Consider the following 14,874-nt stretch of genomic DNA (forward strand, 5'->3'; position numbering starts at 1 on the left):
CAGTTTCAAGGGTGTATCGAGAATGGTTCCATAAACAAAAGAATACATCCTCTCAACGGCACTCCTGTGGAAGAAAATCGCTTGTTCATGAGAGAGGTCAGAGGAGGATGGCTACAGTTGTGCAAGCAAACAAACGGGCCACAATGTCGCACATCACGTCAGAATACAACCTTGGTGCGCACAACAAAATATCGCAATAGACCACTCGTCGCACTTTGTGGCGAATGGGCTAAAACAGCCGACGGCTATATCGCGTACCTTTGTTATCAGTGAAGAACAAGAGAGTACGCCTCCTGTGGGCATAGCAATACCAGCACTGGACTATCGAGGATTGGAAAACTGTTGCTTGGTCTGATGAGACGAAATTCCTGGTGTATCATGTTGAAGGAAAGCTCAGAATTTGGCGAAAACAACATGAATCCATGGACTCGTCATGTCTGACGACTACTGTGCAAGGTGGTGGGGGCAGTGTTATGATGTGGGGAATGTTTTCTTGGCACACGTTGGGTCCATTGATACCCATAGATTCACGTCTGAATGCCACATCCTACCTAAACATCGTTGCTGACCAAGTGCATCCGTTCATGTTGACAGTTTATCCTCAGTCAGATGGTTACTTCTTTTGTTTATTGGGGCTTTGGGCACCGGCGCAGGATAATGCGCCGGTGCCCAAAGCCCCAATCACTATGGAATGGTTCCAGGAACATAACAATGACTTTTCTTTGCTGCAGTGGCTGGCTCGTCCACGGATCTCAATCCTATTGAACATCGTTCGGATGAGCTGGAAAGGGCTGTTCGCTGCAGGCCTATACCTCCGTCGAATCTCAAGGAACTGCGTGACATACTCATGTTTGCATGGTTTCCATTCCTGCACAACGTTTCAGCATCTTGTTCAATCCATGCCTAGACGAAATCAGGCTGTTTTGAAGGCTCAAAACGCTACTAGGTAGGTGTACCTAATAAAGTGGCAGCACAGTGTATATTAGACATTGGCTCTTTTGGGCTATTTTTGGTGAACTCAAATATCTCTTCACCTGTTGGTCGAATTGGAACCAAACTATGTACAGAACCCTCCCCCTCTCCAAATTACTCAATTTACGTAATTCTTTTGCACCACCTGGCGGAAAATAATTACGTAACCGCGCCACCTTTTCGTTAGAAAACTCGTTATTTTGCAATTTCAAAAAATTCATGCAGTTTTTCATCGGGCTGGATGAAAAACTGCATGTTTTTATAGTTTTCCGGTACATAAAAGCATTATACACTGAGTGATCACTGAATTATGACCACCCTTATGAAAACTGAATGCGACCCACTGCCTACGTGAGGTACAATAGTACGCAGTTATTCGACCTACGTAGCATAGATAAGGTGTCAGTGGTTCAGTAAGTAGTAAAATTCCAAGCGTTATGGGTAAAAGGAAGAATTTATCTGAGTTTGATAACGGACAGATTGTAGGCACCAGATCGATGAGCTGGTGCCTCGATTTCCCAAACGATTGAATTGGTGGGGTGTTCGAGAGCCACCGTAGTTAAAGTGTACCAGGACTGGCGTCAAAATGGTCAAACAACGATCCGACGGCAAAACTGCAACGGTCAGCAAAAGGTTGATGTTAGAGGTGAGCGCCAGATCCGATGACTCGTACAGGTGAACAGGCGCAGCACTGTTGAAGAGTTGAATACCCAATACAACATGGGCCAACCCGGAACAGTATCTGGCATGACCATGCGTCGCCCGCTGGCACGTACGGGCTATACCAGCAGATGACCCCTACGGAATCCTCTCCTAACCAAGGTTCATTGGCGTAAAAGACTCGCCTGGTGCAAAGAGCATGCAAGTTGGACGTTAGACGACTGGAAGAAGGTGTACTGGTCGGATGAGTCACATTGGATGAGTCACCGTGGATGGTCGTGTACGGATTTGGGGTCAACAACATGAGGCTCTTCATCCATCATGCATGGTATCAAAAGTGCAGGCCGGTGGAGCCGGTTATATGGTGTGGGGCATGTTTCACTGGCAGGAACTTGGACCCCTGGTGCATGTGGAACAACATTTAAGTAAAATTAAATGCAACAAGGCATCATATCTTTAAGAGTATAAAATAATAAAATTTTAATTTTATTAAAATTTTATTATTAAATTGTATTAAAATTTAATAATAAATTTAATAATTTATTAAAAATTTTATTAAAATAATAAAATTTATTTTATTTTAATAAAAATAATAAAATTAATTTTATTATTAAAATAATTAAAAAGAAAATTAAAATAATAAAATTTATTTTATTATTTTAATCTGATGTGTTATTGTTATTATATTTTATTTTTAACTAAATTCAATCCGCTGTTTATTTATCCTATTACGTATTTATTACATTTCCGGCGAGATGAAATCTCTGCTGCTTGTTAACCCCTGGCTTAGTGCTGTGAAGGGTTTGTAAAGGTAGGTACCTGCGTGTACCTACGAACCTTACAATAAAGATCATATTTAATAATAATCTATATAATATTAGTGTAAACACAACATAGAAAGCTCTTAAACAAAAAACTACATTAGTCGTTTGAAGGGCATCATTTTATCTGTATCTCATATTGTGCTCTTCCTTCACAACGAGTTGCCATGTATTGCACTACATGGAATAAGTAACGCTTCACTAAAAGGTGGCACCGTTTCAAGGTTTGTTGACCTTTCATCGGTGAGTGGTACCATTGCATTGCACTACCTCGAATAAGTAATGCTTCACCAAAAGAGAAGACTACCAGGGTAGTCTTCAATAAGGTATGTTCGTATCAGACGGCACCTGGGATTTCTCCCAACTCCGCGTGTGTTTCGCTGTATCGAGGACAGTACACTGTCAAGCCAGAGACTTGAAAGTGTATGGGCCATGTCCTTGCAGTGTGATATGTTGTGCCCATTGTTTGTCCGGCTTATTGGTCGCCATGCCCCTAGTGGGACCCGACGTTGCCCATACCTCGCCACGTGGAGGCTAGCTGGGTGTGTCCAGTATCACAACAAGTTGCTCTGGCAGGTCCTGCCAACTAGTTTTCTGGGATTTCAGTGGCTAGGGCCTAAAAAAAAAAAAAAAAAAAAAATCACGCGTTTCACATTAATGCTTAATCGGATCGGATTGCTGTTTTATATATCTTTTATACTGTACAAATTTTTATACTGTACATATTTTTATATTATCCCATATCATTGTCAAGTTGGGGTTAAACGCTAGAGAGGTGTTAAAAGGCCAAATAAATCGGGCAAAATTTTGATGTTATTAAATTTAGACATGTGAGGCTATATGCTAGATGAAAGATAATACTACTTGTCTTGGAGATTTACACGAAACCGGTAGAATTTAGGCATTGATTAGAATTTGGCGGCATTGTTAAGGGGTGTACTCGGTCGGTTTAGTGAGAGAGGGGGGGAGACTGAAGACTGGGGGGAAAACAGAAGAATAGGGACGATAGAGTAGGCATCCCTAAAGAGGTCAGTGGAAACGAGCCCCACCAGGCGAAGTATGGGGGAGGCAGGGTGGGGAGGGATTTTAAAGGGAACTGGGTTAGAGTACCCAGTTCAGATCGCCAAATGGCGTGTCGGCAGCAAAGCCGTAGTAGGTCTTTATTGGTAATGGTTGTCATGTCCATGTACTGTCGAATACGATAAAAGGTCATGCTGCCCATCCCGCTCTGAGGGTGGGATATGTTAGCTGGCAGCGGAAACCCGCCAGGCGAAGGGGTGGGAGAGACACACATTAGTTTTCAATAGCAGGGTACCTGCCCACCCACTGATGAAAGGCCAACAAGCAGAATTTTTCCCGAATGCCGATGGTGTCTTCCAAGATGACAATGCGTTGAGCCATCGGGCACTTGTTGTGCAGGAATGGTTTGAGGAACACAGTTCTGACGCAGCATATCGATTGGCCTCCGAATTCCGCCGATATCAATCCTATAGAGCACTTGTGGGACACTATGGAAAGCATATTCCAAATGTAACTAAACACAAAGATCTCGGTGTAACCTTCGACCCAAACCTTAGGTTCAACTGTCACATCGAATGTGTTCTACGCAAGATCAGCCGAATGCGCTGGATTGCCAGTCAACATCTTCTTCATAACACAGACGCAAGAACCACAATCAGATATCTGGAAACCGTTGTGTATCCTACCCTTCTGTATGCCTCTGAAATATGGGCATCCGCAGTGCCTTCTCTCATGAAGCCCATCCTCGCCAGCGAATACTGGATACTGAAGTGGGCAACCCGAAAACATCGACTCCTCCCCCCCAGCAGAGGACCACCAGCATGGCCGACCAACTTCAAATCCCGCGGGTGCCTCAAATAATCCGCATGAGGAGAACTGTGACCACAGTCAAAATGCTGGTTGGAAAAATCAACTCCCGTGACTTCTGGGATATATGTCAGTGCATGTTCCACTTCCTTCCTTACGATCCACCCCTCTTCTTCAGCTACAACGGAACAGGCTGAAGATCAGTGACAAATTCCTACCTGGACAAGTACTTCCTACAGTACAAGCCCTGCTAATGATCGGAGTTGACCTGCAGAAATTCGCTTCTGATCGCAATTACAGGCGCTCGTTGGCCGAACTTGTTCCCCTTTTGTTTGGCCCCTGATGTCGACTCATACTGATATCTCCATCTGCTATCTCCTATGAGGTGCATAACGGCACGTCGCAGGCAAATCCCGCGGGTGCCTCAAATAATCAGCATGAGGAGAACTGTGACCACAGTCAAAATGCTGGTTGGAAAAATCAACTCCCGTGACTTCTGGGATATATGTCAGTGCATGTTCCACTTCCTTCCTTACGATCCACCCCTCTTCTTCAGCTACAACGGAACAGGCTGAAGATCAGTGACAAATTCCTACCTGGACAAGTACTTCCTACAGTACAAGCCCTGCTAATGATCGGAGTTGACCTGCAGAAATTCGCTTCTGATCGCAATTACAGGCGCTCGTTGGCCGAACTTGTTCCCCTTTTGTTTGGCCCCTGATGTCGACTCATACCGATTCCTCCACCTGCTATCTGCTATGAGTCGCAGAACGGCACGTCGCAGGTACACCGACGAACTGTTTCACAAGAAAATGCAATACCGAACATCAATTTGGCACTGAAATATTCTGACTTGTGTGAATATTCTGAAATATGTGCTTTGTACATATGAACGTGTACATACCTTGGTGTACTGTCTGCCTTATACTCATATCTATTGAATGGTAAATGCTACGTTTTTAATTTCATGTTATCTTTTTGTTATACTGTACATATTTTTATATTACCCTATATCTTTGTCAAGCCCCTGGCCTCCTGGCTATGGCGGGCACATTATTGTATCTTTACTATACAATAAAGATTTTCTTCTTCATATCAGGCGTCTGGATACACCAATCACCTCCATACCTGCATTGCTGACCGCATTACACACAGCTTTGTTGCCATACCTCCCGAACGCTTCCGACATCTTTTGCAATCAATGCCACGTCGGATAGCCGTTGTACTGAGGGCAAAAGTAGGACCTACGAAGTATTAGGTAGGTGGTCATAATTCAGTGATCACTCAGTGTATATTGTTGTTTCTTGAAAGGGTAATGCAGACCTGAAGAACAACTTTAAAGAAGATAAATCGAGTAAAAGAAAATATTTTTATTTCAGGGAAGACTGGAATATTATTTGAAATTATATATTTTGTGTGTACTCTTCCATTTATCGACACACGATAAATGGATTCTAATGGATTCTAAAGTATCGCCTGTGCATGATTCTGATGGGGACTTGCCTTCATCGGCTGCAGATAAGCCTACTAAATCAGCTGGGAAAAAACATCCCAAAGTAATAATAACTAGATCTGACCAGGACAGTTGGGCAGATGATAAATCTATTTCATCTGCTTCTGAACCCATTAGTTCTGACCTGGATAAAACTCCAAATCAAAACAAAGATCAAGGCACAGTTGCCAACGCTTTAGCTAATGTACAAGATTTCGTGCAAAATACATCGTTCACCGAAGGCTTGGACCTAGGGGAGTCTTTAGATTAAACTGATTGACAATGAACGATTGAAAGTAAAACCTTCAGAATTACAAATACGCATTGAGATTTTTGACCGCCTAATCAAGGACCAACCCAAACAGTGTACCTTTGCTGAAGCAGTTAGAGGGTCAACTGCTGCTGCTGCTGCTGCTGCTGCTGCTGCTGCTGCTGCAGGTATTCAACGTACTGAAAATATTGAACATAAACCTAGTGGAGAAGATGAACAATTACAACAAAATTTTTCTCAACGTCCTTTGGACGAAGGGGTTATTTCCCCATTCAAAAAATAACTTTATGACATTAAAAACATCGTTATATTGAGACCTAATGCCGGTTGTAAAATTTCATCATTCGATATTCGTGTTCAGTTAGCTTTTAACTGAAGACGAATATCGAAAGTTGCTCGTGCACAACTATTGGCTTTTCATTAATAATTAATCTATTCGAGGTTATTCCCACCTTTACTATTTTAATTGTCAACCAATGTACATTCCCTTTCTTACGCATATATTTTAATGGGTTCAATTAATTTAGTGTTTTAATTTTTAAAATTAAATTGAATGACGACTTCAATAATGATTTAGTATAAGTAATTGTCTCATTCTTATTAACTATGTGCCTTCTGTAACCTCATCACATCCAAGCGGATTCGTCAAGAGTACTCAAAATTAAGCGGTGCTACTTTAATATATTTTTAGTCATTATAACGCAGCACATAAGGGGTCCTTAGACTTACAGTTGATCTGTAAACCTTATTTCAGTCCATTAATGTTCAGTGGCAACTCTATGCAGATGATATTAAACTTTAAAAAGTTATTCGTTCTTCAATTGACAGAGATGAACTCCAGTCCCGTCTTGATCCCCTCTCACTGTGGCCCAATAAAAAATAACTTGATTCTAAACCCGTTAAAATGTAAATGATGTCGGTTTCGATTGAATCGTGCAGTCAGACCCTCTGTCTTTACTGATCATTATATTGGAAACTCTTTAATTGCAAGTACTCATACGTTCAAGGATTTAGGTGTCTTATTTCGATCTTCTTGGATTAATCGAGCGTTCTTCCTTTGTTTTCAAGAGTGACAAAGTTAGAATTCTTCTCTACAAGCTGCTTATACTTTCCATTTTTGATTATTGAGATATTATTTGGTCCCCACAACAGGAATATCTTTCTCACAGACTTGAGAGAATTCAAACTAAATTCATTAAATTCTTACGCTATCGAAATCGTATTGACTTTCACCTTTGAAATTATGGAGCTCTTTGCGGACGGTTCAGAGTCATTCCTCTTCACTCTAGACCAGGGTTGGCCAACTTAATTTGTGACGGGATCTACTTTTTTTTCTGCAAAATGTGCCGCGATCTGCCATCTTAAGAATTTCATTGCACGTGGTTAAAAAAGTTAAAATTCATACGTATTTAAATTTTTAATTTATGCGAAGTTTGTGTCTTCGTGTCATCTGCCAAGCTTTCAAAATTGCGGACATACCGAGATAAGGGCAACAGTAAAGGGCAACAGTAAAGAATCTTCTGTATGCAAGACCGTAAGAGCTCAGCGATTCTTCGTCTTTGTTTGTTTCAAATAAGAAGAAGCCGATTCACAGAGAGAGAGAGAGAGAGAGAGAGAGATGTGGAACCAAAACAGGAATTTTAAAGTTCAGCTCATTTTTTTTTTTTACATTTGGGTACTTTTCTCGGCAAACATATTTCCAAAACTCTTTCTCTGATGATCTGGCTTTTAGGAAATATCGTTTCGCGATGTAATAATTTCATTTTCAAGTAATATTTTCTCCGTGTAAAAAATCTCAGCGAATTTTTCTGCAATTTGTTTAGTATCTGAGTCGACATTAAACGGATAAGAAATATATTGAACGATGTCTTCGATTGTTTCAAAGTTTCATCCACAACTTTCTCAATTTCACAAACATATTTCTTACTATTAAATCCAAAAACAGGATATTTTTGAAAATGAACTTGCATAGCCACTGCCAAAAATTGATATTTATATGCAGAAATATTACTAATCATGCCACCCACATTTTTATTTTTTCCTTGTAATTCCAAATTCAGATCACTTAATTTTCTCATAAAATCTGCCGAAAAAGCCAGATGACACAACCACTCTGTATCTTACAGCTGGTGATAATCATCTCCCCCCCCCCACTTCGATTAACATTTTTTTTTTTTAAATTTCATTCAGCAAATTTCGAAATCTCTGTAGAAACTTACTCCAACCCAGCCACTTCACATCTGTGGGTAATATCAGATCTGGTTCTTTTTCAACGAGTTACATTTTAAAAAGTCTCCTTTGAAGAGATGGTCCACTGATGGAATTCACGATTTCGAAAGCGATGTCCACAACATTTTTGTTATTTAATCTTTTGCTGGCTAACACTTGTTGGTGGATGATACAGTGGGAACTCAAAAAATCTGGGAATTCGCCATCCTTTTTTCAATTAAAATTTTTGAATGCGTCAAATGTATCAAGACCTCCAGTTCTTTCTTTTAACGAAACCATACCCAGCAGTTCTTCTCTAGTGGCAGAATTATCGAAAACCGTTTGAATAAAATCGAGCTGTCTGTAGATTCATCCAGTTGTAAAGAAAAGGACACACCACCAGCGATATGAGCACGCAATTGTTTGCTCACATCTTCACTCATTTTTTCGATGCTTCGCATCGCAGTATTTCGAGATAATTGCAGATCTTGAAGGGCACTTTTAATTTCATTTTTGTTCTTAAAATTTTCAAAAAGAAAATCTGTTATTTCTAAAAATGCGCCTTTGATGAATTGACCATCAGAAAATTGTTTGCATTTTTTTGCTATCGGATGGGAACCGCCGCGTGTTAAATGGAGATGTGCCTCCCGGTGCGAGAGATGTGGTTATCGTAAACCAGTGGAATTCTTAAAACGCGCAATGGACTGCGAAACAGAACTCCGGAAGACTCGCCTCTGAAATATCGGCAGATGCGTAACCTTTCGCGGATTTGAAACGGGCAGTCCCTCCACAGATCAGTCTCTCGCGGGTTCTGTTACGCTAAGGAAAGTACACCGCATTTAGGCCTGACGTTAATTTTTATGTTCCGCTAATCGTGTTACTGCGAAGAAGAGGAAGTGGCAGAAGGTGAAGAAACACCGGTGTGGCAGAAAATAATAATAAAAAAAACCCTTTAAGTCTGCGTTCGTTGCAAAATGTGTTTCAATGAATCTTAGGTGCGTAAGAAATTTTCCTTAAGCTTCTTAATCGCGCAAATTACATCTTTATAATTCTTCGATACTCAATGCGCAATCCGATATGACAAAAACCTTTGTTCTGAGTTGTGCAGTCAATTTTTTTTTTTTTTTTCAATACGTAAAATGAACTCAGTGAAGAGGTCTGAGTTCACACGTCGTACGAATTCCCGATAACAACACGGTCGTGCGCACGTAGCGATGAAAACGAGTTTCCCAGAAATTAATAAGTACGGCAACAGCCAAGCTGAATCAGAAAGCAAACTGCTCCGACAAGTCCCGGTCGTGGAGGATGGCTGCACTGGATTGAACTTTCCACTCGGCTCCGCAACATCTCTCGGGCAACAGTTTTAAGACATTTTATTCGTGCCAGTCAGAGGAAACCGCTGGACAATCCAAAAATAACTTTACCATTTCGAGACCAGTTAACTGAATACCCCTCGAAAAGGCCGATGAGATTACATTTGCAAGGAGACGAAGACCAACGATAAAGCCGAAGTTGTTCGGTTTTTCACTACGGGAAACCAAACGGCACGAGAAATCGAGTCGGTTACAGGCAGACACACTCGCGGAAAACAAATTTTAAATGATGGAATTGACGTCCAACTGCACTTGGATCGAGACACTCAACAGCGTGGGCAGTGCTGACTAAGAAAATTCGAGGAATGCTGCGTGATTAAGAATTGTGCACGCGGTTATGAAAATGAGCCAATTAGTAACGAGTGGCGCCACAGAAAAAAGGTTGTTACCTTGGACAGAGTGGAGGGAGGGATTCGCCACTCTGTGCTGGGCAGTAGGATGAGGAACGTCGTAGGCTTCGACGGGTCTCACGCCACCAGGAACGTCGTACAAGTACACATCGCCCACCCTCTGCGGAGTCACCACCTGCAAGAGTCAAACGGAGCAATTAAAAATAAATAAAAGCATTAAAGGTGTACGGAGGGTGCTTTATCACACGTAAAACCCATTTACTCCTGTTACAATTACAAATACAACTGCAAAAATAAATAAATAAAATAAAGCATTTAATTTGAGCAATGGCCAAAAGATCCAAGGAAGCCGGCTTTTGCTGCAAATAAAAAAATCTTTTAATTTCACCCACTTTTATCGCATTCTTCCCACCAAAAGGGAGCATTGGTCCAGCTGGCCCTTAAATTTCCCGCACATACTGTCAACTTCGATCACCCAGGGAGGTGGCGGCTTAATCTAATGGCCACCGACAAGCTGACCGCATGTTAAACTAGACGAGTTGCTGGTCTTTAAAGTGCTTCAAACAGCGCGATGTCTTGCCTTAATTGGACAGTCCCTAAACCTGAACACGACTCGAAATACAACTTCGCTATTGTCTTGTAAAAAAAGTAACTCCCTTTCTCTGCCTCGATGCAAATGCACGATATAAAATCGACAAGACACTGATGGGCTCCTTCTTGGCCACCTGCTTGCACTTCATGCTAATCTACACGTCTTCTTGTATAAAAACAACAGTCTCTCTCTCTCTCTCTCTATCTCTCATTTGTGATTTTCACATCCACCCCACCTGTGTAAGGTTATAAAGCTATAAGGTTTATAAGGGTGTATAAGTTTACTCTCGGGTTATCATTTTCCATTTGTCGACCCTTTTTACATTTGGCAAAATGTAAGTACATTTCTCCGACCATCTACGACGAGTTTTTTGAGGGATCCCACGTAATGCTGTGGTCAATGCATTCTGAAGAACAACCGTAATAACAATCCCCGTCCTCCGTTCTTTCAGCCATCCCTCAAGTTCGCCTCAGAATTTTGCCAGTAATCCCAATGCAGTGCATCATTAGAAGAGGAAATGGACGTGGAAATGGTGTTGACACGAAGGCTGTCATTTATTTTATTGTACTTTCCGTTTCGCTCTGTGCTACTTAATAGATTATACTGGTCTTGTCGATGTAAACAGAAAATAATAATTTGTGAGTGCTGACAGCTTTCAGTATTTATTTATTTCTTGTTGTTATTATTATTATTATTTATTTTTTTTTTTTTCTATCCTCGTTTTGAGCAAAAACAAAACAGGCTAACCAAATGCTTTTTCTCGTATGTAATAACGTATTTAGTTATGAAGGTCTCTGGGTAATCAAAAATAACTGAACAGTCAATCCACCAAATCAGTTCGTGGTAGGAATGAAAGAAGAGATGGAGGAAGAGGAGGAAGTGGAGAGGCCCAATAAGCCAGTGATGAAAACTCAAAGCTGATTATTGATGAACAACCAGCATAAAAATATGGCAGTCAAAAGAGAAAAGGAGAACGAGCATAAAGACAAAGAAGGAAAGAAAAATAAAAAGGCTATCCATGACCCTCAAGAACAGCACCAAAAGGACATAGATGATGCACAAAAAATGACTAGTGAGAAGGACAAAGCTAAAAACACAGGCCAAGGGAGGAGAGGGTGAACAGAGCGTAATTCAAGTGGAAGAATGGTCAAAAGAAAGAAATTTTGATCAGATAATGAAAAGAAGAAGGGTAAGGAGATAAAATTAAAGATTTGAAAAACTTGAGAAAGCACAGGAAAAAAGTCCAAGTCAAAGACAGAAGTCAAAGAGAATAAGAAGGTCGTCGTGGGCAAAGTAGTAGGTCTCAAACATGAGGAAAATAGAATCGTGCAATCATTGCTTTTGTTAACCCATTGATTTTTACATAACTTTTGAAAAGCCATAACTTCAAATCATTTACCATTGGAAACCATCATTTCAGCATTTGTTAATTCTAGAACCATACCATCCAGGTTTTCTTACTTTATAGAAACAACTGGATGCCACATATTAACAATCAGCACTACTCTTCATGATAAGCCGCCGTAGCCGAGGGGTCACGCGCGCGGGTGCATAAGGCCACGTGCCTTGAGTGGCCTGCGTTCAAGCCCGTAACTGCTGAATACGGTGCTGTTTGTTGTATTCTCTTTACCTTCTGAACTCCTCTGACTGTGTGGCCGAGTATAAACAGGAAATTTATTTATTTAAAGGAATCTTTACAGGAAGAAGACTGAAATTTGAGAACAAAACAACTTTTATTGAATTACACTTTTCTCTCTTTTAACAGATGCAATTTTTAAAATCATACGTCTATATTTAAATAACCACTTAACCGACTTCTTTTTTAATCACTTCGTTAAACACATAAGTAAGATCGGTAGAGGGAGTAGTTAATGCTCACCGCCAAGCAGAGCTTCTTCAGAGTGACCTAGACAGACGTCAGGGATGGTCAGGAAAATGGCATCTGTGCTTTAATCCAGCAAAGTGTAAGGTATTGCACCTGGGCAACAATAACCCCAATATAACTTATACACTTGGTGGAGTTCAACTAAACCCAGTACTGGAGGAAAGGGACTTGGGTGTTACGATACGGTCAGACATGAAGTTCTCCGATCATTATAGACTGGTTGCATGAATGGGGTTTCTGTATGCGAGTGTAGCACAGTGGTATCGTCACCATCCTCCCACACCGAGTGCAAAAGGCTCGGGTTCAAATCCCACCGATGACGCGAGGAACTTTAATGGGATTTTTTTCACTACGTGGCTGAGTTAGTCAATCTCAGGCGTCGATAGCAAGCTTTTTCCCTGAGAATCTGGGGTTTTTTCATCCAGCAAAACAGGCAAATCGATCAGAGAAGACACGCAATTAACAGACAAAATAAATACATGGGTAGATGTAATCATTTACAGCGGAATCTTATTCAAAGTATTTTGTTATTTTTTTTGGCGGGCTCCAGGGTTTCCCCTATTCGCCGCTGAAAGTAATCTATACATTGTGTACAATTTATAATGATTAATTATACATGAAAAGGCTATTTACAGTGATGGTATACAATGGTATACTATATACAATGATGGTACATAAAAAGATTATATACAATGATGGTACATAAATAAATACTGGGCTTCGGAGTCCAGCAGACTGATCAATACATCGGGTAAGAGTAATCCAAAGAAACAGTTTACTGAACATCAGGAGCAAGAATTCTTTTCCTCCGTTTAAACAATTTCTCTGCATAGGTGCAGAAGGCAGTGTAATATTCAGAACAGTTAACCAATCTCGGCAGTTCGGAGCAGTCATTTGTGAGAAGTTGAAAGTCCAGTCTAATATCACATTTTTTTTTTTTTTTTTTGTTTGTTTGCAAGGAAGGCTCATGGTGTCCTATCGATGATTTATCGAACATTTGCTAGTACAGATAAAGGACGCCATAATCCCATTATGTTTTGGCTGATCGGTGTATAAGGCTAATGTTAGACCACACTTGGAATACTGTGTTCAAGTATGGAGACCGCACCTAAAGACATCGAGCTTCTTGAAAGGGTGCAAAGAAGGGTAACTCGCCTGGTGAGATCGGCAAAAGGGCGTCCTTATGAAGAAAGACTTCGAATATGTGGGTATTGCAGAGTTTGGACACCTTAAAGGAGATTTGATTGAGGTGTTTAAGGCTCTGAGAGGCATCAGTAAAATGAATGAGGACAAAATTTTCAAGATTATAAATGATGCTAGAACTAGGGGACATAAATTCAAGTTACGGGGGGGGGGGGTAAATGTTTAGATCGGACTGCAAGAAGTTTTATTTTAGCCAACGAGTTATAAATTACTGGAATAAGTTGCCTTCATGGGTGGTAGAGGCCGACAGTTTGGGGAAATTCAAAGGTCATCTGGATAGTACCTTCGGGTGATGAAAGCGCATAGGATGATAGGTTTAATTTCTTTTTCTTTTATTAATTATTATTTATTTTATTATTTTTTTTTTTTTTTTGGCTGGTGCAAATAAGCCATAGGCTTTCTTGCACCATGCGGCCATTACTAATACTAATACTAATATTTTCACAGTGTTTCAAAGGTGATGGTCAATAATTTAAAGGTGAACTGTACAGACTACAATATGCAAAAATAGCCTAGTAAACATGGGTCTTTAAGTGAATCGTTTTCGAGATATTGCACATTTCTTGTTGGGATCCACCACTGACTTGTTTGTTTACGTTACGCTATGCTCATTCTCTCTCTCTTACCCCTTTCTCAATGCTCTGAGACGTAGCAGGCATACTAGTACTCGTGAAAGGGTAGTCAACAGGGAAAGAGGTTACAGCAACGAAGAGTATGCGGACATGCACTTCATGTGTGGTAAAGCCAACGGCAGTGCACTCGAGGTTTGTACCAAGAAGCATTTCCCCGCCGAAGGCAGCCCAACAGGCGCACATCCATCAGGGTACATCAACGCCTTAGAGAACATGGGCGCTTTACACACAGAGTACGAGCAGGTAAGCCCAAAAGCATAATACCTGATGTTGAGGAAAGGGTGTTAGAAAGAACATCTGTAAAATCCTGGTGTTGAAACCAAAAATGTATTATCTTATTGTTTAATAAAACCACCCTTAGCAAAGGATTCACAGCTTTTTGCTAAACTATGCTCTCACAGTCAGTGGCGGATTATTAGAAAATATCTCGAAAACGGTTCGTTTGCGGCCCGATGTTCGCTGGGGCTTTTTTGCTTATTTTAGTTCGTACTTTTCAACTTTAAATTATTGACCATCACTTTTGAAACGCCCTGTACATTACACATTTTTGCAGATGTATAAATGTGAGTGACTGCTACATGACCTGTG

The 14,874-nt window shown here is 40.7% G+C and overlaps 1 protein-coding gene across 3 annotated transcripts in view; it reads right to left on the reverse strand.

Annotated features, from left to right (window-relative positions):
• LOC150082424 (breast cancer anti-estrogen resistance protein 1-like) overlaps positions 1-14,874 on the reverse strand; it is a 277,941-nt gene that overhangs the window by 14,989 nt on the left and 248,078 nt on the right. For all 3 annotated transcript variants that reach the window (XM_090377492.1, XM_090377491.1, XM_090377490.1), the window contains exon 3: positions 10,014-10,149. In XM_090377492.1, the coding sequence (XP_090233618.1) occupies positions 10,014-10,149 (136 nt within the window). The remainder of the gene's footprint in view (positions 1-10,013; positions 10,150-14,874) is intronic.

This window comes from Mastigoproctus giganteus, chromosome 7 (genome assembly GCF_048544385.1).
Source record: "Mastigoproctus giganteus isolate SK-2022 chromosome 7, ASM4854438v1, whole genome shotgun sequence".
Lineage (NCBI taxonomy): Eukaryota > Metazoa > Arthropoda > Arachnida > Uropygi > Thelyphonidae > Mastigoproctus > Mastigoproctus giganteus.